Raw genomic sequence first — 23,268 nt, forward strand, 5'->3', positions numbered from 1 at the left:
AAATCACGATAGCGTTCGAACGCGTAAAGCTAGCCGCTTGAAATTATGCACAAATACTTAATAACGATGTAGATCTTTGGGGATTACAAATGGGCCACATCGGTTTCTATTGGGATATAGCACCCATATAAACCGATTGTAACTGACACTGAGGATATGGAAAGAACATTTTACCCAACTGCTAGTGTCCGATGTTGGCGGCAAAGAGGATACCGCAATCCCTGATAATGGTATAGAATGTTTAACTCCTGATCAGAATGAGGTCCAAGTAGCAGTGACCCGACTAAAGAACAACAAGGCAGCAGTAGCCGACGGGTTACCCGCTGAACTATTTAAGACCGGAGGCGACACGCTGATAAGGCGTATGCATCAGCTTAACTGCGCAATCTGGCTAGAAGAACGCATACCCCATGATTGGAACCATAGCATTCTATGTCCCATACACAAAAACGGAGACGAGATGGAAGGTGACAACTGCAGAGGCATAAGTCTCCTCCCCATCGGAAACAAGATACTCTCAAGCGTATTGTGTGAAAGATTAAAACCTAAAGTCAATGAGATAATTGGGCCCTATCAATGTGGCTTTAGAGCTGGTAAATCCAGAGCAGACCTAGACCAGATATTCACACAGCGCCAAATCCTGGAAAAGACCCGACAAGGACAAATCAACACCTACCATCTTTTTGCTGACTACAAAGCCGCCTTCGATTCTCCTCTACGTTCAAAGGTATTTCAAGCCATGTCTGAGTTTGGTGTCCCAGAGAACCACAACTTTGAGATAGTCAGTAACTTTATCTACCTCGGCACCGCCGTAACCGAAACGAATGACACCAGTTTTGAGATTAAGCGAAGAATAATACTGGCAAACAGATGCTACTTTGGACTAAGTAAACAGTTTCGAAACAAGGCCACCTCTCGACAAACGAAGATAGCACTATACAAGACACTGATACTACCCGTGCTGTTGTATGGTTCTGAAGCATGGGTACTTGTGAAAGCAGATGAGGCAGTGCTTGGAGTATTTGAGAGAAAGATTCTTTGTAAAATATATAGACCAGTTTGCATTAATGGAGAATATAGGCAACGTATGAACCACGAGCTGTATGACGACGATAGCATAGTTACAAGCATCAAAATACAACGGCTGCGTTGGCTAGGTCATGTTGTCAGAATGGTTGAAGAAGCTCCAGCAAAGAAGTCTTTTGAAGGCAAACAAGGTGGTACACGCAAACCGAGAAGACCAAAAGCCCGATGGAAAGATCAAGTGGTGGGAGACACCTCGAAACTTAGTGTCCGAGATATTAGAATGAGCGCACAAGATCGAGGAGCTTGGAACGCTATTTTACGTTCGGCTAGTGATGCAAATATTCTGTCATTGCCAATTAAAGAAAATTAAAGCTATCCTGATGTCAACAGTCGGATAAACAGAGGGACGGACAGACAAAAGTATATCAATATTTCGAGGTGTTACAAACGGAATGACAAAACTGATGTACCCCCATCCTATGGTGGAGGGTAACAAAATTTTGAAAACTATTTTGGCATTTTGTAAAAATTTCAGAACTATCGGTTCAGCTTTGTATGAGAGTACTTTTTTTTTGGAGTTTAAATTTATTGAAATCTCTTGGAGAGCATTTCCAATATCTGGAGAGTCCCTGCAAATGCAAATTTGCCCATGAACATTCCTTTAAGGAATAGGGGCAAACTTCTTGCATATCAATGAGTGAGCTCAGGCCCCATATTAGCTCTCTTTTTTAAGCCTAGTATGAACAGTGTGCCGCTTAGCGACACCACTTGTTGGAGAAGTTTTAACACGGCTGGAAACCTTACAAATGCCGACACCGTTAAACATCTTTTCCTGAGGTTCAAGCCGGAATCTGAACCCAGACATTCGGCGTCATAAGCGGACGGAAGAACCCCTACATTTTATAACATTTAAGGTTCAATTAACTAAGCCACCGATAAATTGGCCCTGACTAATGTTTTGGTTTCGTTGATATTATTGCTGGTTTTGGTTCGATTTGATTCGATTTTCTCTCAAGCTCTCTGTCTTTCTCTCGCTCTCTATTGGAGCTTAAATAATAACTGAGAAAAAAAAACTACCACTTCAGCTTATAACCAAGATGATGATTATGTTTGTGACAATGATTGTGCTCCTGTTGTTGAACAATACGACAACTCTGAAAGGATGCTGCAGTTAATGAAGTTCATATGTACACTGCAGGTAATAATGACAATGATGATGATGGTGATGATGATGATGGTGGTGAGACAGATATTGGGAGATGAAGATGGTGTAGCAGATTCAACACGTGATGACGTTAAAACTGAAGCAGGCATCACACCATCATAAAAACAGCAGCAACAACAACAACAATTACATTAAAGTTGCACATTGGCAGCAGCAACAAGAACAACAGCAATGCTAGCTAGCATCAACGAGAGGAACAGCAGCAACAGCAGTTAAGCCAGGAATCGATTGGCATGGGTCTGCTTTTTTCGCTGTTGGTTTGGCTTGGCCTGGCCTTCCTTACGGGCCGTGTCTTGGGCTTTGTTGCCAGTTTGACTGCCGGTTTGCTGGCTTTTTGGTCGGGTTGGTCTGATTGTGCCTCTTTTTATCTGTTGTTGAGACTGAGGCAGGCGGCTGCTGCTGGTGGCTGCTATTGCTCTTGTGTTTATGTTGATCGTCGTCGTTGTTGTTGTTGTTGTTGGGATGTTGTGTTGTGGCGGAGTGGTGGTGCTACAATATGATGTGCTTGCTGCTGAATGACTGAATTGTTGTGACCATGTTTTCCGATGCGAGGCGATAGTTTATCGCCAATTTTCATGCCGTGCAGAGGTGAACGCGGAACAAAAGACGACGTGCGAACAAACGAGCAACGATTTAACGAATTCGTGGTTCCTCTTAGCGACTGGAGACAACGAGGCAGCAATAACAATAACCACATCTAGCCAGTTGTAAGACCAAGAACATTCAATCACCCACCCAGCGAAGCACCCCTAACTAATCCCACCAAAGTAAAAGGTATACCCCAAAAACCCAAACACCCACTCCCTAGTATCCACACACACACACACACACACATATATATATCCCCAAAAGCGTGGAACACGATGCCCAACATCGCCAAATAACGAAAACGATTTGCTTTACACGAGACTCCTTTTTTGTTGTTTGTGCCCAGGAGACACAACAAAAACAAAAAACAAAACCCACAAAAAAACACAATTTATGGTAACAGACGAATGTTCGTGAGCCACGAAAAAATGCTGTTGCGTATACGAGCCAATGCCAGGTCCTGCCAAAACGTAGATGAAATATGAAAAAAATATGCCGTCGGTAGAAAATATCGCCACAAACGAAAGATAAACGCAAAACTCGCTGAAATAAATTGAAATATTTTTAAATAAAACAAAAATTACATATGAGAAAAGTGTTGTGTACTAAACATATATGAGAAAAGGTCAAAAATATATCCTTTACATATCCCTTGCTTAAAAATGTGCGTTTGTGCTGAAAAAGTGTTGAAAATCTAAAAACAAAAAAGGATATCCTTTTTGCTGCAAGCCAATTGAAAGTGCATAACTCCCTTCGGAAATGGATCATCATAGCGGCGGATTTGTTGCCTCTCCATGGGCCGCTGTTTTGGGCCATCATGCCATGGCGGCCACCGCAGGAGCCGATGCAGGATTTGCCGCCGCTGCAGCAGCGCATGTGCAAAATGTGGCTGTGGCCGCCCAGCATCATCACCACTCTCATCATCAGATAGCCGCTGCTGCTCATCATTCACACCATCATGGACATCCGCATACAACACATCCGCATCATCATCACCACCACCATCACACACACCCGCACTCGCATCACCTGAGTCCGAGTGGAATGCCAATGGATTTGCATGTGCCCCAAGGATTTCCCTATTACAGGTAATAAAAAAAAATCAAAAAGAGAAATACCAACCAACCTTTGCCCCTGTATATACAGTTCAAGCTTTTCCAAGAGCAGATTTGTTAGATACGCACAACGACCCTACTTAACTTATGGCCTCCCACCGAAGCCCACACACCCACATCACACACAGTAAGATGGAGGATAACAACTACAATCACATATTTTATGGCCCATAGCTGTGTGCGGCGGAAAGATGAAGAATGCCTTTTGTCTCTTTTCGTATTTTATGGTGCGTTTGTTTGTCTTCGACTCGACTTGATGAGGAGATTCATCATAACTTGACAGTAATGTTGTTGTTCGCCAAGTTTCATCCCCAAAAAGTTCAGCAGTGAAGGGAATGCGTATAAGTATTTGTGTCACGTTATGCCCCACCCCAAAGGCAACTCGACCCTGCCACTTCCCTTGCCCCTTAATGGGGCGTTGTCACCTGACTTTATTGCTGCAGCTTGTTTTTATATGTGAAGGTGGTTTTAGTATAAAATGTGCCGACGGCATTTGTTTGCCACTGAATTCTTGAATCTCCTTTACAAAAGATTCAAAAAAATAATCTATTTGTGCTTTTCTAAGAGCTTTAAATGTTATAAGAGTGTGCTGACAAAGATGGACATATATATGTAATCTGCTTACAAAATCATATTTATGAAATCTTTGCCAAACTTACAAAAACTGTGGATGTCAAATGTTGTTCTCTTTTTGGGAAAATACCAACTTCATTGGATATTCAGTAGTTTCAGGACATTTTTTGCCGTATGATGAAAGGTTTAATTAAAGACTGCTTTATGAAACCTCTCACAATAATAATAATTTGATAAGACATTAAAAGTGGAGGTGCGAAATGGCTACACACGCTCTGAAAGAGAAAATAATCTGCAGCGGCAAGATGCAACAATTCCGGAGCCATGGGCGAACAAAGTTTCTGGACTGAATCATATCAACTACCAATTATTCAACGCTAACACAGAAGGTTAGGTTGACAAGAGGTTGCAGATATTAATCCACCCCATGCCACTATGGACTTACACCAAGTCAGTAATCGGCTTTTTGCGTGCACTAAAAAACTAAAAAGTAACCTCGAAAAAGAACATTTTAAGCTTGGAATTCCGTGCTACTTACAAAATCCTTCATTATTTTCCATACACAGATAAAAATGATTTTGAACAAGTAAAAAGGCGTTAAGTTCGGCCGGGCCGAACTTTGGATACCCACCACCTCGGGTATATATGTTAACCACCTTTCATCAAAATTCGGTGAAAATTGCATACGTTATGTCCCATAGCAGTTATATCGAAATATTTTCCGATTTGGACCAAATACTAATAAGTACAAGTCATTGTTCAATTGTGTATAACAAAATATTGGTCTGTTTACTAGCTATATCTAAAAATAAACCGATCTGAACCATATACGACACGGATGTCGAAAAGCCTAACACAAGTCACTGTGCCAAATTTCAGTGAAATCGGATTATAAATGCGCCTTTTATGGGGCCAAGATTTTAAATCGAGATATCGGTCTACATGGCAGCTATATCCAAATCTGGACCGATTTTGGTAAAAATGCTGAAAAACGTCGAAAAGTCAAACACAACGCACTGTCCAAAATTTCGGGGAAATCGGACAATAAATGCGCCTTTTATGGGCCCAATACCTTAAGCCGAGAGATCGGTCTATATGGCAGCTATATCCAATTCTGGACCGATCTGGGCCAAATTGAAGAAGGATGTCAAAGGGCCCAACACAACTCACTGTCCCGAATTTAAGCAAAATCGGGTAATAAATGCGCCTGTTATGGCCCCAAAACCTAAAACCAGGAGATCGGTCTATATGGCAGCTATATCCAAATCTGGACTGATCTAGGCCAAATTGACGCAAGATGTCGAAGGGCCTAACACAACTCACTGTCCCAAATTTCATCAAAATCGGATAAAAAATGTGGCTTTTATGGACCTAAGACCCTAAATCGGCGGATCAGTCTATATGGGGGCTATATCAAGATATAGTCCGATATAGCCCATCTTCGAACTTAACCTACTTATGGACAAAAAAAATAATCTGTGCAAGGTTTCAGCTTAATATCTCTATTTTTAAAGACTGTAGCGTGATATCCATATCCATGATATCCATAAGCAAGGCAAAAAAACCCTCTAACCAGCCAACGCATGTGCTTTGCTTCGGATTGTGGTGTTTTTGTTTTCTTGTTCGTCTCGCGTTGCTTTGTCTCGTTCGTTGTACTGCTGCTCTCGGGTTTTCCTCTGTCACTCTCTACTATTACGCTTAAAAACAAATTTTAATAATTTTGCTACCGCAGAGGATTGAACTCATGATCTCATGTTTGGTGGTTTTGCACTCATCCACTAACCTACCAGCATCATGTTCGTTATGATGAAATAAATCAATAAGTACTGCTGCACAGTGGAGGCCACCGTAGCGCAGAGGTTAGCATGCCCGCCTAAGACGCTGAACGCCTGGGTTCGAATCCTGGCGACACCATCAGAAAAAAAATTTCAGCGGTGGTTTTCCCCTCACTATTTGTGAGGTACTACGCTATGTAAAACTTCTCTCCAAAGAGGTATCGCACTGCGGCACGCCGTTTGGACTTGGCTATAAAAGGGAAGCCCCTTATCATTGAGCTTCAACTTGAATCGGAATGCACTCATTAATATGTGGGAAGTTTGCCCCTGTTCCTTAGTGGAATGTTCATGGGCAAAATTTGCATTACTGCTGCACAGTAATAGATTTCTCAAATAATTAAATTAAAAAAAAGTTAAAACCATTCTAAAAATTCTTTTTTCTGAATACGAAATTCATATTTTTTATGCCGAATTTTCTAAAATAAGTTAAATAAAAAAAAATATATATATAAAATTTGGTCTACCGGGGGACTCGAACCTGGGTTTGCAAGTCCTGAGTGGCATGGGAGTTTTGTGCTCTACATGGTAATGCGTCTATCTCAATTTGTTGAAAGTCGGCAAAATTTCAATAGTTTTGTCTGCAACAAAGAATGTCTTCGATTCAATGCTAAAATTCGATAAGAGTTTCAAATTTCACATACAAATTTGGTAGTGGTTTTTTCTACGATTTATTTTTTTTCTGTGTACCACTCCCTGAATTTCTGTTTCTGGTGTCTGTTAGCCGCGAAAGCCGGGCAATGACATAGGAAATGTTCTAACGTCTCATCATCTTCCCCACATGCCCTTGCCACACCGATTTTTCATAAGTGAACTCGTAGTGAGCTGCTAATACGGAAACTCGGTTGTTCTCAAAATCGGACCACCATATATATGGGAGCTATATCTAAATCTGAACCGATTTCTATGAAATTCACAAGTAATGTCAGGTGTCATAAGAAAATCCTTCCTGCCAAATTTCGAGAGAATCGCTTAACAAAAGAGCACTTTATTGAAATATTTCTCAACATCGGACGAACATATACATGAGAGCTATATCTAAATCTGAACCGATTTCCACAATACTTTATGGATATTGCGGAAGTCGTCGAGGAAAGCGTAGTGCAAAATTTTGGCAAGATTGTTCAAAAAATGCTCTTGCAGTGGCTCTAAAAGTGAAAATCGGGCCATATATATGTATGAAAGCTATATCTAAATCTGGACCGATTTCCATGAAATTCACCAGTAATGTCGCGAGTCAAGAGAGAATCTTTCTTAACAAATTTCAAGAGAATTGGTTAACAAATGACCATTTTATTGCATTATTAATGAAAATCGGACAAACATATATATGGGAGCTATATCCAAATCTGAACCGATTTCTATGAAATTCACAAGTATTGTCGGGTGTCATAAAAAAAATCCTGCCAAATTTCGAGAGAATCGGTTAATAAATGACAATTTAATTGCAGTATTACCTCAAATCAGACGAACATATATATGGGAGCTATATAGAAATCTGAACCGATTTTTTTCAAATTTAATAGGTTTCGTTTCTAGGCCAAACAACATGCCCATAGCAAATTTGAAGACGATCGGATGAAAATTGCGACAAATAAACAGACAGAGAGATACATGGACATAGCTAAATGGAACCAGAAAGTGATTCTAAGTCAATCGGTATACTTATCAGAGGGTCTATCTCTCTTTCTTTTGGGTGTTACAAACAAATTCACTAAGTTATAATAGGGTATTATAACTAACAACAGGGTATTTTAACACAGTAGGGGTGTAGGGTAAAAACAATTTAAACCAAGAAGCTGATACAATACATGCATAAACAAGCAAAAGCGTGCTAAGTTCGGCCGGGCCGAATCTTGGGAACCCGCCAACGTGAATTCTGCAAACAATTTATAAAAAATAAATTTAGCGAAATCCGTGCTTGAATACCGGAAGCCTCCTCAAGAAGCCCATGGTACGACCAAGAGTGTCGAGCAACCCTGCAATCAGTAGCAACGCGCCAAATGAATAAGGGGTATCGGGAGAAAAGAAGAGAGGAGAAACGTCTATTCCGAATTGAGATATACAGGAGTCAGAATGAAGTCCGGAAATTCTACCAAAGAATTAAACATCCAACAGATGGCTTTGGTGCCGCGGGCACATCCTTCTGCAGAGACAAAAGAGGAAATCTGGTAACTGACACAGATAGTATGCTCACGGTATGGAAAGAACATTTTACCCAACTGGTAGTGTCCGACGTTGGTGGCGAAGAAGATACCGCAGAACGAATCCCTGATGATGGTATAGAATGGTTACCTCCTAGACAGAATGAGGTCCAAGTAGCAGTTACCCGACTAAAGAACAACAAGGCAGCTGGAGCCGACGGGTTATGGGTTGAACTATTTAATACCATTTCTATACCATGATGATGGTATAGAATGGTTACCTCCTAGTCAGAATGAGGTCCACGTAGCAGTAACGCGACTAAAGAACAACAAGGCAGCAAGAGCCGACGGGTTACCCGCTGAACTATTTAAGATCGGAGGCTACACGCTGATAAAGCGTATGCATCAGCTTGTCCTCGCAATCTGAGTAGAAGAACGCATACCCGATGATTGGATCTTCAGCATACTATATCCTGTACACAAGAAAGAAGACAAGACGGAGTAAGCCAACTAAAGAGGAATAAGTCTCCTCCCCATCGCATACAAGATACTCCCGAGCGAACTGTGTGAAATATTAAAACCTAAATTCAATGAGATAATTGGGCACTATTAATGCGGCTTTAGACCAGGTAAATCCACCCTGGACCAGATACTCACACAACGCCATTCACTGCCATTCATTCCTTCTTTGTTGACTACAAAGCTGCTTGCGTTACACCTTTACGTTCAAAGGTATTTCAAGCCATTTCTGAGTTTGGTATCCCTGCAAAATTAATAAGAGTCTGCAGGAGGACACTTGCTGATAAGAGAATAGGAAAGAATAATACCAAACGAGGTTTTAGACAAGGAGACAGCCTCTCGTGTGATCAAATTTGAATATCCTGCTGAAGAAGAAGAATTAGTAACAACAACTTTTGAAAGAATCGAAAGAGATTCAATGAAAATGAGTCTGACAGTAAATGGAGATAAGACGAAATGGATGGTTTCAACTCCCAAAAAGCCTTGCACAACCGAGCAGATAAAGAAAATGGAAAAAGTTGGGAACAACAACTTTGAGACAGTTAGTATCTTTATCGACCTCGGCACCGCCATAACCGAAACGAATGATACCAGTTTTGAGATTAAGCGAAGAATAATACCGGCAAACAGATGCTACTTTGAACTTAGTAAGCAGTTTAGAAACAAGGCCACCTCTCGACAGACGAAGACTACACTTTACAAGACACTGATACTACCCGTGCTGTTATATGGTTCTGAAGCATGGGTACTTGTGAAAGCAGATGAGGCAGTGCTTGGAGTATTTGAGAGAAAGATTCTTCGTGAGATATATGGACCAGTTTGCTTTAATGGAGAATATAGGCGACGTATGAACCACGAGCTGTATGATGACGATAACATAGTTACTCGTATCAAAATACAGCAGCTGCATTGGCTAGGTCATGTTGTCATAATGGATGAAGAAGCTCCAGCAAAAAAGTCTTTTGATGACAAACAAAGTGGTACACGCAAACCGGGAAGACCAAAAGCCCAATGGAAAGATCAAGTGGTGGGAGACACTTTGAAACTTGGTGTCAGATGTTTTAGAATGAGCGCAGAAGATCGAGGCGCTTGGAACGGTATTCTACGTTCCGCTAGTGGAACAAATGTTCTGTCATAGCCAATTAACTTTGCTATGGCTTATCAAAGTCACAATTTGTGGAAAAATGGTAACTGGGTGAAATAAATATTTTTTTTTTTTAATTTTAGATATGTTTTATTCTTTTTTAAGCTTGAATATTTTAAAATTATCAACCAAAAATTAAGATTGTTTTTTTCAAAAATTTTCTTAAAAAATGTTTATCTCAATTCGTATTCTAGTTTTTCCGGAAATTTTAAGTTGTGAAGCGTATATCTTTTAATAGGAAAGGACAATCTTCATTAATATTTTTATAATTCGGAGAATTTTGTAACCTTCCTAATGGAAGAATCAGATTTGCAATTATTAAAAAAATTGTGCCACAATTCCAAAAATAACGACGATACCTTGGCCGAAATTTAAAAAAAATTTTTTTTTTTTTGCTCTTTGTCCAATAAAAAGTTGTAAATACACCAGACATCTATGGATGTTTTTGTAGGATTTTAAGAGCTCTATCTTTTGCAAAAGCTATATCCAAATCTGGACCGATCTGGGCCAAATTGACGAAGGATGTCGAAGGGCCTAACACAACTCACTGTCCCAAATTTCAGCAAAATCGGATAATAAATGTGTCTGTTATGGGCCTAAGACCATAAATCGGTGAATCGGCCTATATGGGGGCTAGGTCAAGATATAGTCCAATATAGCCCATCTCGGAACTTAACCTGCTTATGGACAAAAAAAGAATCTGTGCAAAAGTTCAACTCAATATCTCTAGTTTTAAAGACTGTAGCGTGATTTCAACAGACAGACGGACGCATATGTCTAGATCGGCTTAGATTTTTACGCTGATCAAGAATATACACACTTTATGGGGCCGGAAATGGATATTTCGATATGTTGCAAACGACATGACAAAATGAATATACCCCCCATCCTTCGGTGGTGGATATAAAACAAGTAAAAGCGTACTAAGTTCGGCCAGGCTGAATCTTGGGAACCCACTATCAATGATTCTACTAAAAAATGGGAGCTATATCTGGTTATAGACCGATTTGAACCGTACTTGGCACATTTGTTGGAAATCATTACAGAACACTACACGCAAAATTTCAGCCTAATCGGATACAAATCGCGGCTTGTTAGGGCTCAAGAAGTCCAGTCGGGAGATCGGTTTATTCGGGAGCTATGTCATGTTCTTCACCGATTTGCACCGCACTTGGCGCAATTGTAGAGAGTCATAACAGAACATTACATGCAAAATTTCAGACAAATCGGACAAAATTGCGACTTGTTAGGGCTAAAGAAGTTAAATCGGGAGATCGGATTATATGGGAGCTATATCTGCTTATAGACCGATTTGAACCGTACTAGGCACAGTTGTTGGAAGTCATAAGAGAACACTACACGCAAAATTTCAGCCAAGTCGGATGAAAATCAGGGCTTGTTAGGGCTCAAGAAGTCCAGTCGGGAGATCGGTTTATATGGGAGCTATATCATGTTCTTGACCGATTTGCACCGTACTTGGCGCAATGGTAAAGAGTCATAACAGAACACTACGTGCAAAATTTCAGCCAAATTGGACAAAAATTGCGACTTGTTGGGGCTCAAGAAGTCAAATCGGGAGATCGGTTTATATGGATTTGTACTTGGCACAATTGTTGGAAGTCTTAACAGAACAAAAACTATGTGCAAATTTTCAGCTAAATCGTATGAAAATTAAGGCTTCCGTAATTGGCACAGTTGAAGTCAAATCGCGAGATTGGTTTATATCGGAGCTATATCTGGTTCTTGACCGATTTGAACGGTTCTTAGAAGAGTTGTTTGTTGGAAGTCATAAAGAACACTATGTGCAAAATTTCAGCCAAATTGGACAAATTTTTGGCTTCTGTCGGCTCAAGAAGTCAAATCGGGAAATCGGTTTATATGGGAGCTATATTAGGTTCTTGACCGTACTTAGCACAGTTGTTCGAAGTCATAACAGAGATCGGTTTATATGGGATTTCGATAGACGGATAAACGGACATGGCTTGTTCGAATCAGAATTTTGAGACGATGAAGAATACATATATACTTTATGGAGTCCTAGATCAATATTTCGAGGTGTTACAAACGATATGACTAGATTAGTATACCCCCATCCTATGGAGGTGGGTATAAAAATAGGACAACAATGTGGGCTCAAAGATCAAAAATTTCGATGTTCTACAAAGTGATTTACTAAATAGATTAGTATATCCCAATCCTATGATGGCGGATATAATTAAACGAAGATTCAGCCCAAAGAACAATTTTCTCCAAAGCCTTCGTTTTACGAGTTCTGAAATTTTATTCAAAAATTAGATAAATTCTTAGAGCAAATTTTATTGAATGGTGTTCTAAGTTAAATTTGTTTCCCACCATTCGGCTCCCCAAGGATGAATATTGTAATCTCTCTTCTGACCTAGATTAATGAGGTGGGAAAATAACCTAAAGCTTAATGAATAACAACAAAAGCACCTCGACATCATAAGATGTAACATACGCTCAAACCGAAATATGTTTTTAAAATGAATCTGAAAAGAAAATTTAAACAGTCCTAGTTAAGATACGACATTTCATATTGTCTTTCCTCAGTGGGCTAAAACTGTCAACTTTCAATTACCAAACACAACATTGGGATTCATCTCCCACACAATCATGTGGCAAATATCGGGAACAATTTAATGTGATTATCTAAATTTTACCAACCAGGATGAGAAAGTGCTTAAAGCTAACGAACATTTCCAACATAATTCGAACTGAACTCAGTGAATGGCGGTATTATGGAAAACTTCAGTGGCAACTTTCAAAATTATTATTAAATTATGAAGAGGTTTTTTGAGGCGACAGCATCAAATTTGGCAGAGAATCACCACTCATATATGATGTTAGCAATTTTTATAAATTGCAAAAATTTATGATTTTGTTGTTGTTGTTGTGATGTAATAGTAAACAACTATGATTAAACTGAACATGTTTAGAAAAATAAAAAAACGTTCCAATTAAATTGCAATGAACAATTTTAAGATTTCCCCTTCGTTCTGTTATTTTGATTGTGCTTGTATGCGTTTGTGAGACAAAGCTGAGCACAACTCTATATTGGCAGAATATATCAAACAGTGGTTAAAGATAGTTTGAAATTTGATTTGATGATAATAGAGTATGTAGTTGAGTATCGTTTGACATTTGATTTGATGATAATGGAGCATGAAGTTGAATATCGTTTTTTATAGCAAACCGCTTATAATCGAATTGTAATCGTAGAAAACTTAGTGCTTAGATTTTTTGGGTTCCAGTATGTAAATGCTATCGTTTTTGCAAATTTGCTCACGAACATCCCATACCAGTGAGTGCGTACCATTTTCATAGCAGACACCTCTTTGCAGAAAAGTCGTACTGAACGCCTCAGAAACGTCCCCACTATAAGAAGTCTAATCGATTAACAGTCCCTTGCAAAAACCCCAAACATTCTACAGGGGACTGCAATTCACCCCTATAAACACAAATTACCGGTCATATCACCAGTCATTCCAGTCTATTGTGTGGCTGTTTTGGTTTATGTTTCTTTTCACAGAATAAACCGGTGAAAATACCGGTTTAAAAGTCTCTATGTTGGGGACAGTTCGTTTTTTATACCCACCACCAAACGGTGGGGGTCTACTAATCTAGTCAATCCGTTTGTAACACCTCGAAATGTTCGTCTAAGATTCCATAAACTATATATATTCTTGATCGTTTCGATGTTCTGCATCGATCTACCCATGTCCGTCCGTCTGTCGAAATCACGATAGCGTAATCGAACGCATAAAGCTAACCGCTTGAAATTTTGCATAGATACCTAACATTGATGTAGGTCATTGGGGATTGCAAATGTGCCATATCGGTCCAGATTTAGATAAAATCCCATATAAACCGATCACCCGATTTGACTTCTTGAGCCCAATGGGGCTGGAATTTTGAATGTAGCTTTCCACTATGATCTCCAACAATTGTGCCTAGTATGGTCCAAATCGGTCTAAAATCTGATATAGATCCCATATAAACCGATCTCCCGAATTGACTTCTTGAGCTCTTTCAAGCGGCAATTATTGTCCAATTTGACTGAAACTGAGAATATGGAGTTCTGTTCTGACTTCCAACAAATGTGCCTAGTATGGTCCAAATCGGTCTATACATAACCTGATATAGTTCCCATATAAACCGATCTCCCGATTTGACTTCTTGAGCCCTTGCAAGGCGCAATTTTCGTCCGATTTAGCTGGAACTTCGCATGTTGTGTTCTGTTATGACTTCCAACAGCTGTGTCTAGTACGGTCCGAATCGGCCTATAGCCTGATATAGCTTCCATATAAACCGCTTTTTCTTGTTATTAATCAATAATCACCGATCTCCTGATTTGACTTTTTGAGCCCTTACAAGCCGCAATATTTGTCCGATTTGGCTGAAATTTAGCATGTGGTTATCCGTTATGACTTCTAGCAACTGTGCCTAGTATGGTCCAAATGGGTCTATAACTTGATATAGCTCCCATATAAACCGATCTCCCAAATTGACTTCTTGGGCCCTTACAAGCCGCAATTTTTATAGGAATTGGCTGAAATTTTGCCTGTGTTGTTCTGTTATGACCTCCGATATAGCTCCCATGAAAACATGCTGACAGACTGAAGGTTGCCAGCAACGACTTTTTGCAGCAGCTGTAGGGACATCGAGGAAGAAGAGACTATAGAACACCTTCTGTGTGTGTGTGTGCCTCGCACTAGCAGTTAAAAAAAGTTCCACTTTAGGTTCTCATTTCTTTGAGAACCTGGGTGATTTAGCGAAAGTGAACGTTCATAAGTTATTGGGTTTTTTTAAAGTGATCTCAACGGTTCAACGGTAGGAAGTAGAAGGCACCTTCCTTCTTCTGTTCCTGTGGTATCACAATGGATGGAAACGTCTAAGTGAGTCTGATGGCAGACTGCCACTTAAACCTAACCTAACCTTGAAAAAAATCGAGGCAAAGAATTTCGTACCACTAACAAAATCCCTAATTGCTCTCCATCCACAGACCTAAGTCGGTTCCAGTCTGGTATTATGTCCCCGCCAAAGTGCCTGTGTCTGCTAGCCGCGATAGCCGGCCGATGACATAGGAAATCCCCAGCGTCTTATCTCTTCCGAACATGTCCTTCACATACTATTACTTATTACTCCTATTCTCCATAAGTGTGCGCATTGTCCCATGCGTCCCTGCGGAAAACTATTCTGATTCCCTTCCCTTCAGGATAAACCTCGTCTTGTCAATATTCGGGTTTCCCCATAGGATTATCATCATCCTACCGACCGTTGCACTGTTCCACAGTGCTACATGCGTGTTCATAGTCCACTCCTTTAACTACGACTTCTTCGCTCCGAAGGGCTTCGGATTCAACAAATTTACTAATGGCAGTCCTTTGGCCTGCATGGCACAATCGTCTGCGCTTTCATTCATCTTACTCCGCTATGGGCCACACCCAACCAATGCGGACGTGCAATATTCTTTCTTACACTTCAAGACTGTTCTATTGTAGACTGTTCCGTCCTGGTTGTTATTGCCCTGATGGCCAGTTTAGATGTTAACACTCGAAGTTCTCGCGTCAACACCTTACCACCACAGGCATTCCTTGATCGCTCAGATCTCCGCCTGCAGGACCGTATTATGATCAGACAGTCGAAAATTGATCTCCGTTCCAGGATTCTCAATGTGGACTCCAGACCCTCTTTGTCCTCTAGCTTTGATCCATCTGTGTAGCATGAACTTCCAGATGGCAATAACAGAGTTTCCATCTATCCAAGATTGTGCCTCAGGCAGCAGTGTCTCGAACACGACCACAAGTATCGTCTGAGGTATCCGATACGAAATGTCTTCCATACTATCCAGGTTTCCTATCGTCAGCTCAATTATACCGCGCTGGTGCGAACTGCTCCTATCCTCTATACACTTTCCCATTAAGTCTCATAGCCATAAGTGGTTGCCTCAATTCAGCGCAGAGGTTAGCATATTCGCCTATGATGCTGAACACCTGGGTCCAAATCCTGGTGAAAACATCCGAAAAAAATTTCAGCGGTGGTTATCCTTTCCCAGCTATAAATGGTGTTTTGGCAAGCAATCCATGGGTTGGTCCATTGCTGGAGCCAGTAGCGACTAAAGTTTTCCATAAAAAATTTGGGAGTGTTTCATTTCAAAGTTACCGAAGGATTTAAAGAATTTTAAGATTTTTGATCACAGAGAGGGAGTGACAAAATTAATATTCCCCCCATCCTTTGGTGGTGGGTTTAAAAACACTGTTCACTGCACTGCATTGAGATCGATAAACTTTAACACAATATTGGCCGTTTATTGTTTATCGTTGTTTTCTTTTAATATGATTATAGAAAAATGTATTAACTTTATTAGGGGCTCTCTGCTGAAGTTTTCAGTCAATTGGTCATTTTGTCAGCAAGTGGCTGTGCTAGTATCCCTGCTGCTCCTGCAGCATCAATGCGAACGCTTATCATTGCGGCGATATACTCGTCATAAACCGATCACAGAAGTCTCCCTTAGTCAGCCGGCTATGCGGTGGAAAATTATGGTCTCGCTTCTCCATCAGAGCTGTGTTGTTGAGTAAATCGCAATGATCGCCGCTGATCCGTTGATGATGGTTGCCCGTTTGGTGTTTTATAGTGGCGGCGGTTAGTTAAAGGGGTTGTCTTAGATGGCTGTCTGTTCAGCTGGATGGTTGGTTGACTGAGTGGCAAGCTGGCTGACTGGTTGGTTAGCTGACTGGCTGGCTGGCTAGAATGTATGATTGTCTGAGGTTTAAGTTTGGGTATTTTCGTAGCTGAAGCCGATGATGCCCATCCATGGTTTATACGTTGTTGAGGTAATAACTCAGGTGATTATAGTAATTATGCGTTCTGACGCGATGCAAGTACAGATAACGCTATTTCGATATAATTGAAAAATTCTGATAGACACTGATTGTAAAAAATTATGATGATGATGATGATGGTGAAGACGATGACGCGAATATGAGTGCGAGTGCCATTGCACATTGCAAAAGTTATGGGGATACCACAAAGCTGTGGAAGAAGAAAAAACTGAATTTGCAGAAGTGCAAAAGGCCGAAATACATTTGCACTTTGGCTTGCTACCTTTTGGATTGTTACTGGCACTGAATGGAATATATGGCATTGCCAAGGGGACATGGGACTTTGCTTATAGCGCACATAGTTATGTTGATGTATCCTTTGAAGGCAGTCTGTTGTCGAAAAGAGAGTTTGTGACAGCTGTAATCTGCAAAGTGCAGTAAAACATATGACAAGAATTGAACGCAGTTCTAAGTAATCGTTGTTGCAAATTGAAGAAAGATGTGAGTCTAAAGTTTCAAGAGTTACTTTAAGTTTTATGAGACCGTTTGTAAGGCAGCCAAATCCTACTTGCCAAGCTTTTTGTACTCAAAGAATGAGAAACTTTACGGTGGGAAATTAATAGGGCGTTCATTTTTATACCCACCACCATAGGATAGGGGGCATATTCATTATTTCATGCATTCCGATTGTAACACATCGAAACATCTATTTCCGACTCTACAAAGTATATATTGTTGTCTGTCCGTCCGTGTGTCTGTCCGTCCGCGTGTCTTTCCTTCCGTATGTCTTTCCGTCCCTGTGTCTATTCGTCCGTATGTCCGTCAGTTGTAATCACCCTACAGTCTTAAAAATTAAGATATTGTGTTGAAACTTTGCAGAGACTCGTGTTTCTACTATACGCAGGTTTAGTTCCGGAATGGGCCACATCGGACTATTTTTGGATTTAGCAGCCATATAGAACGATCTGACGATTTAGGGTCTTAAGCCTATAACAGGCCCATTTATTACCGGATTACGCTAAAATTCGGAAAAGTGAGTTTTATTAGGCCCGTCGATATACAAACCAAAAATCGTCCAGATCGGAGCATATTTGAATATAGCTGCCATATAGACCGATCTGCCGATTTTGAGGCGCCCCACCCTAAAACCCACTAAACATATATTTAGACCAATCACGACAATATGGGATTCAAATGAAAGGTATTTAAGATTAGAAAGCGTATCTGATATCCAATTGTCGGACGATGAGTTTGGGGGACCACCCCAACCCCCAAAACACCCCTAAATCGGACATATTTACCGACCATGGCAATATGGGACTCAAATGAAAGGTCTTTGGAAGTGAAGCACGAATCTGATAACAATGTTCCATCCCCATAACACCACCCAAATAGGAAGTATTTGCGAAATAAAAAACAAAATACGAATCTGATATTCACATTTGGGACAAAGTTTCTGGGGGTCCACCACTTTCCCAAGACACCCCCCAAACAGGACTTATTTACTGACCATGGCAATATGGGGCTTAAATAAAAGGTATTTGCCCGCCCGAGAACATACCCCAAAGAAGACAAATTTACGACCATAGCAATATGGGACTCAAATGAAAGGTATTTGCGAGTAAAATACGAATCTGATATCAATGTTCGGGAAAAGGAGCTATGGGGCCACTCCACCCCCCGTAACACCACCCAAATAGGAAGTATTTGCTGGCCATTGCAATATGAGGCTCAAATAAGAGGTATTTTAGATTAGAACACGAATCTGATGTATATTTTCAAAGTCAAGTCACTGAGTGGCCGTCCCATCCCCCAAAATACCCAAGAATTGATATCCACTTTCGGACCCAATTTTCTGGGGGTCTACCCCTTTCCCAAAATACCCCTCAAATAAAGATATTTGGGAGTACAATACGAATCTGATATCCAAATGTAGGACCATGTATTTAGGGCATACCCCTTCTCCAAAACACCCCCCAAGGGTAAAAATTTTTCGACCATGCCAATATGTGGCTCAAATGAAAGGTATTTGAGATTAGAAAACGACGGGGGACACCTCATCCCGTCAAGTCCCCTCAAAATTAATGCCAATATGGGGTTTAAATAAATGGTATTTGAGTGTCTGGGGGACCTCCTCACCCCAGAAAAATCCCCTAAATTGAACATAATTGAAGAAAATTTTCCAACCATGACAATATGGGGTTCAAATGAAAGGCATTTGGGAGTAGATCACGAAATTCGCACCCACTTTCGGGACCATGTTTCTGGGAGCCCACACCACCCCCTTGACCCACCAACCACCACTCTGGGATCCTTCCCAGTATCCATATAGAAGTCTTTTAAGAATGGGGAACATCTAACATCCAAACTTAAAATGTCATTTAAGCCTCTGAGCGAATTCATACACCAATATAGATCATATGGGATTCAGATAAGGCATTTATATTAATGTTGCTCGAGCAACAGGAGCGATATACACATACAAGCATGGTTCTTCACTTAAAGCTTTTTAATAGTCGAAAATAAATATCCCAAGGAAAATGTTGTTCCATATAACGTAAAGGAAGAAGCAGCGGAGCGGGCCCGGTTCGGCTAGTATTAAACAACAACTCATCAAAATATGATGCATAGTTATGAGGTTTTAAAAAAAGTCCCAACCGTAATGCATATTCTTGAAGCTGATGCATTATTTGCTTCAGCGCATTGGTTTACTCTACTCTTTGGGAATTTTGTTTTCCACTGCTGTACGACAAGATTGGATGGAGCTTTACAGCATTCCTTCTTACAGCACCAATCGCACACATTTCATCAAAACCAAAAAAAGAAGATAGAGAGAGAAAGAGAGAGAGAGAGAGAGAGGAACTGCCGTACCATCATATCAATCCGTTCAATTTATGAATTGCCTTATTCACGCCATAACTCTCTATTGTGGGAATTCATTAGGTTGTAATGGGAACGAGGCATACGAAAAGAAGATGGGCAATGACGTCCATCATGATACCAAACAGCATCATCATCATCATCATTCTGGTTTTCGTCATTTGCTTGTCATAAGCTTGAAATCTGTTAAAGATGATGGTGGCCCTTTTTGCTGAGGACACTACGGGCGGCATAATTCCTTTTGAAGCGGATTTCACTTTCAGATATTGAAAATAACCACAAATTATGAATTTTCTCAGTGTTCTTTAAGTTAATGCATCATTTTCGAACTACCATGTACTCGTTGGCTGGTACTTTTGTTTTTATTCTCTCCAGCAAATCAGTTGTGGATTACTTTGATCATTGCCAATTTCATTGAAAATGGTGGGAGGGGAAAGCTAACCAAAACTGCCCACATTTATTATTTTGCCATTATGTAATCTGTAATAACATTTTCATTATAATGGAATCGCATTTGATCGCAATCACGTTGTGCATTGGTGTTTACAAAACAAAATTAGAAAAATATTTGAAATGAATTTAAATTTCAACATTGCATTGTATATGAATGCCTGAAGCAATGAGATGAGGCTCAACTTCAAATCAAAGGCTGTAATGTGGGAATGTTATGACTTTATTAAAATTCTTACAACACATATTTAATTGAGTTATTAGCAGGCAATTGACAATAATTTAAAAATAATTTGTCATCTATTTAGTTGAGAAAAGCTGAGCATTAGCAAATGTGGGACATAGTGAAGGAACTGTTGTAACCTCCATCACTAGTAACAATTAAATGTTCATGCTCTTTATAATCAAACTGCTGAGCGACACACGGTGGTATAAATAAACAAGTAAAAAAAAGTCATGTCTCGGTGGGAGTCGACCATAAAATACCATACGAGATCGTGTGCAAAATTTCAAGGCCCTGGGTTGTACGGCCGTCTATTGCCAGGTCCCTGAAGTTTGTCACCTCGGTGCTTCGAAAATTTGTTGGAGCTGCCAAATCTTAGTCTGTGATTTCCAATTTCTTTTTGCTGGATAAGGCTCACAAATCCCCGCAAAAAAGTCCGCTTGAGGTCTACAAAATTTCGTTTCGCATCAGGGATATTCGACTTTTAATTATTTTTCTTGGCATTTTGACCGATATCTGCTTCAGGTAAAAGTAATGCAGATTAGAAATCAAACAAGTAAGAGCGTGCTAAGTTCGGCCGGGCCGAATCTTATATACCCTTCACCATGGTCGCATCTGTCGAGTTCTTTGCGCAGTATCGGTTTTTAGGCAAACAAAGTATAATGAATAAGGACGGAGGAGCAGCTATATCAAGTTATAGTCCGATTCGGGGCTCAAGAAGCTATAGATCGACTCTGGCCATATTGAACACATATGTTAAAGGCCATGGAAACGAGCCGTTGTATAAAAATTGTGGCAAATCGGATGAGAATTGCGCTCTCTAGAGGCTCAAGAAGTCAAGACCCAAGATCGGTTTACAAGGCAGCTATATCAGGTTATGGACCGATTTGGACTTACCACAGTTGATGGAAGTGACATCAAAACATTACGTGCAAAATTCCAGTCAAATCGGATGAGAATTGCGCTCTCTAGAGGCTCAAGAAGTCAAGACCCAAGATCGGTTTGTATGGCAGCTATATCAGGTTATGGACCGAGAGAGAACGAGAATTGCGCCCTCTAGAGGCTCTAGAAGTCAGGACCCAAGATCGGTTTATATGGCAGCTATATCAGGTTATGGACCGATTTGGACTTAGCACAGTTGTTGGAAGTGACATCAAAACACTATGTGCGAAATTTCAGTCAAATCGGATGAGAATTGCACCCTCTAGAGGCTCACGAAGTCAAGACCCAAGATCGGTTTGTAGGGCAGCTATATTAGGTTATGGACCGAGAGAGAATGAGAATTGCGCCCTCTAGAGGCTCAAGAAGTCAAGACCCAAAATCGGTTTATATGGCAGCTATTATCAAATCGGATGAGAATTGCACCCTCTAGAGGCTCAAGAAGTCAAGACCCAAGATCGGTTTATATGGCAGCTATATCAAAACATGGACCGATTTGGCCCATTTACAATCCCAACTGACCTACACTAATAAGAAGTATTTGTGCAAAATTTCAAGCGGATTGCTCTATTCCTTCCAAAGTTAGCGTGCTTTCGACAGACAGACGGACGGACAGACGGACGGACACGGCTAGTTCGAATTAAAATGACATGACGATCAAGAATTTATATACTTTATGGGGTCTTAGACGCATATCTCGAGGTGTTACAAACAGAATGACGAAATTAGTATACCTCCATCCTATGGTGGAGGGTATAAAAATGTGAAAATAGTATTTTTTGTAATTTGTTGGTCCAAAAAAAATCCTTGATTAGATTGTATTGAAAAAACTTGCTTAAATACCTCATTTTGGTTCTATTGTTTTGTAAAGAGGACAACTGAAGAGGAAGAGTGAAACTTGAACAAGATGTGTCAACCTAAACGGGTGCTATATGTACTTCAAAATAGACAATTGTTCGTCGAAAAATTGGAAAAACCCTCGAGTTCTCAAATTGACAAAGATCCCCCATTTAGGCTTATGTTTTTTTATATCAACCACCATAGGAAGGGGGTATACTAACCAAGTCATTCCGTTTGTTGGACCTCGAAATATTGATCTAGGACCCCATAAAGTATATATATTCTTGATCGTCTTTACACTCTGAGTCAATCTAGCCATGTCCGTCCGTCCGTCTGCGAAATCATGATAGAGGTCGAACGCGTAGTTCTCATCCGATTTGGTTGAAATTTTGTGTATAGTGTTAAGTTGCCACCGTAGCGCAGAGATTGGCATGTCTGCTTATGACGCTGAACGCCTGGGTTCGAATCCTGGCGAGACCATCAGAAAAAATTCTAGCCGGTGGTTTTCCCCTCCTAATGCTGGCGACATTTGTGAGGTATCGCACTGCGGCTCGCCGTTCGGACTCGGCTATAAAAAGGAGGCCCCTTATCATTGAGCTTGACTGAGAAGGTTGCCCCTGTTGCTTAGTGGAATGTTTATGGGCAAAATTTGCAATTTTTGTGTGAAGTTATTACTTCCAATGACTGTGCCGAGTACGGTTTAAACCGGTCAAGAACTTGGTATATCTTCCATATAAACCGATCTCCGGATTTGACATCTTGAGCTTAAATTTTTGCTCGATATGGCTGAAATTTTACACATAGGGTTCTGTTATGACTTTTAATAACCGTGACAAGTACGGTCCAAATCGGTTAATAACCTGACATGGCTCCCATATAAACCTATCTCCAATTTGAACTTCTTGAGCCCCTGGAAGCCTTAGTTTTCATC

The 23,268-nt window shown here is 40.4% G+C and overlaps 1 protein-coding gene across 1 annotated transcript in view; it reads left to right on the top strand.

The window, feature by feature from the left end:
- Nucleotides 1–3,301: 3,301 nt before the first annotated feature.
- Nucleotides 3,302–23,268, top strand: part of LOC106086623 (protein trachealess) — a 228,110-nt gene continuing 208,143 nt past the window's right edge. The window contains exon 1 of the mRNA XM_059362911.1: nucleotides 3,302–3,927. Coding sequence (XP_059218894.1) covers nucleotides 3,599–3,927 — 329 coding nt within the window. The 5' untranslated portion in view covers nucleotides 3,302–3,598. The remainder of the gene's footprint in view (nucleotides 3,928–23,268) is intronic.

The sequence above is a fragment of the Stomoxys calcitrans genome, chromosome 1, assembly GCF_963082655.1.
Source record: "Stomoxys calcitrans chromosome 1, idStoCalc2.1, whole genome shotgun sequence".
Lineage (NCBI taxonomy): Eukaryota > Metazoa > Arthropoda > Insecta > Diptera > Muscidae > Stomoxys > Stomoxys calcitrans.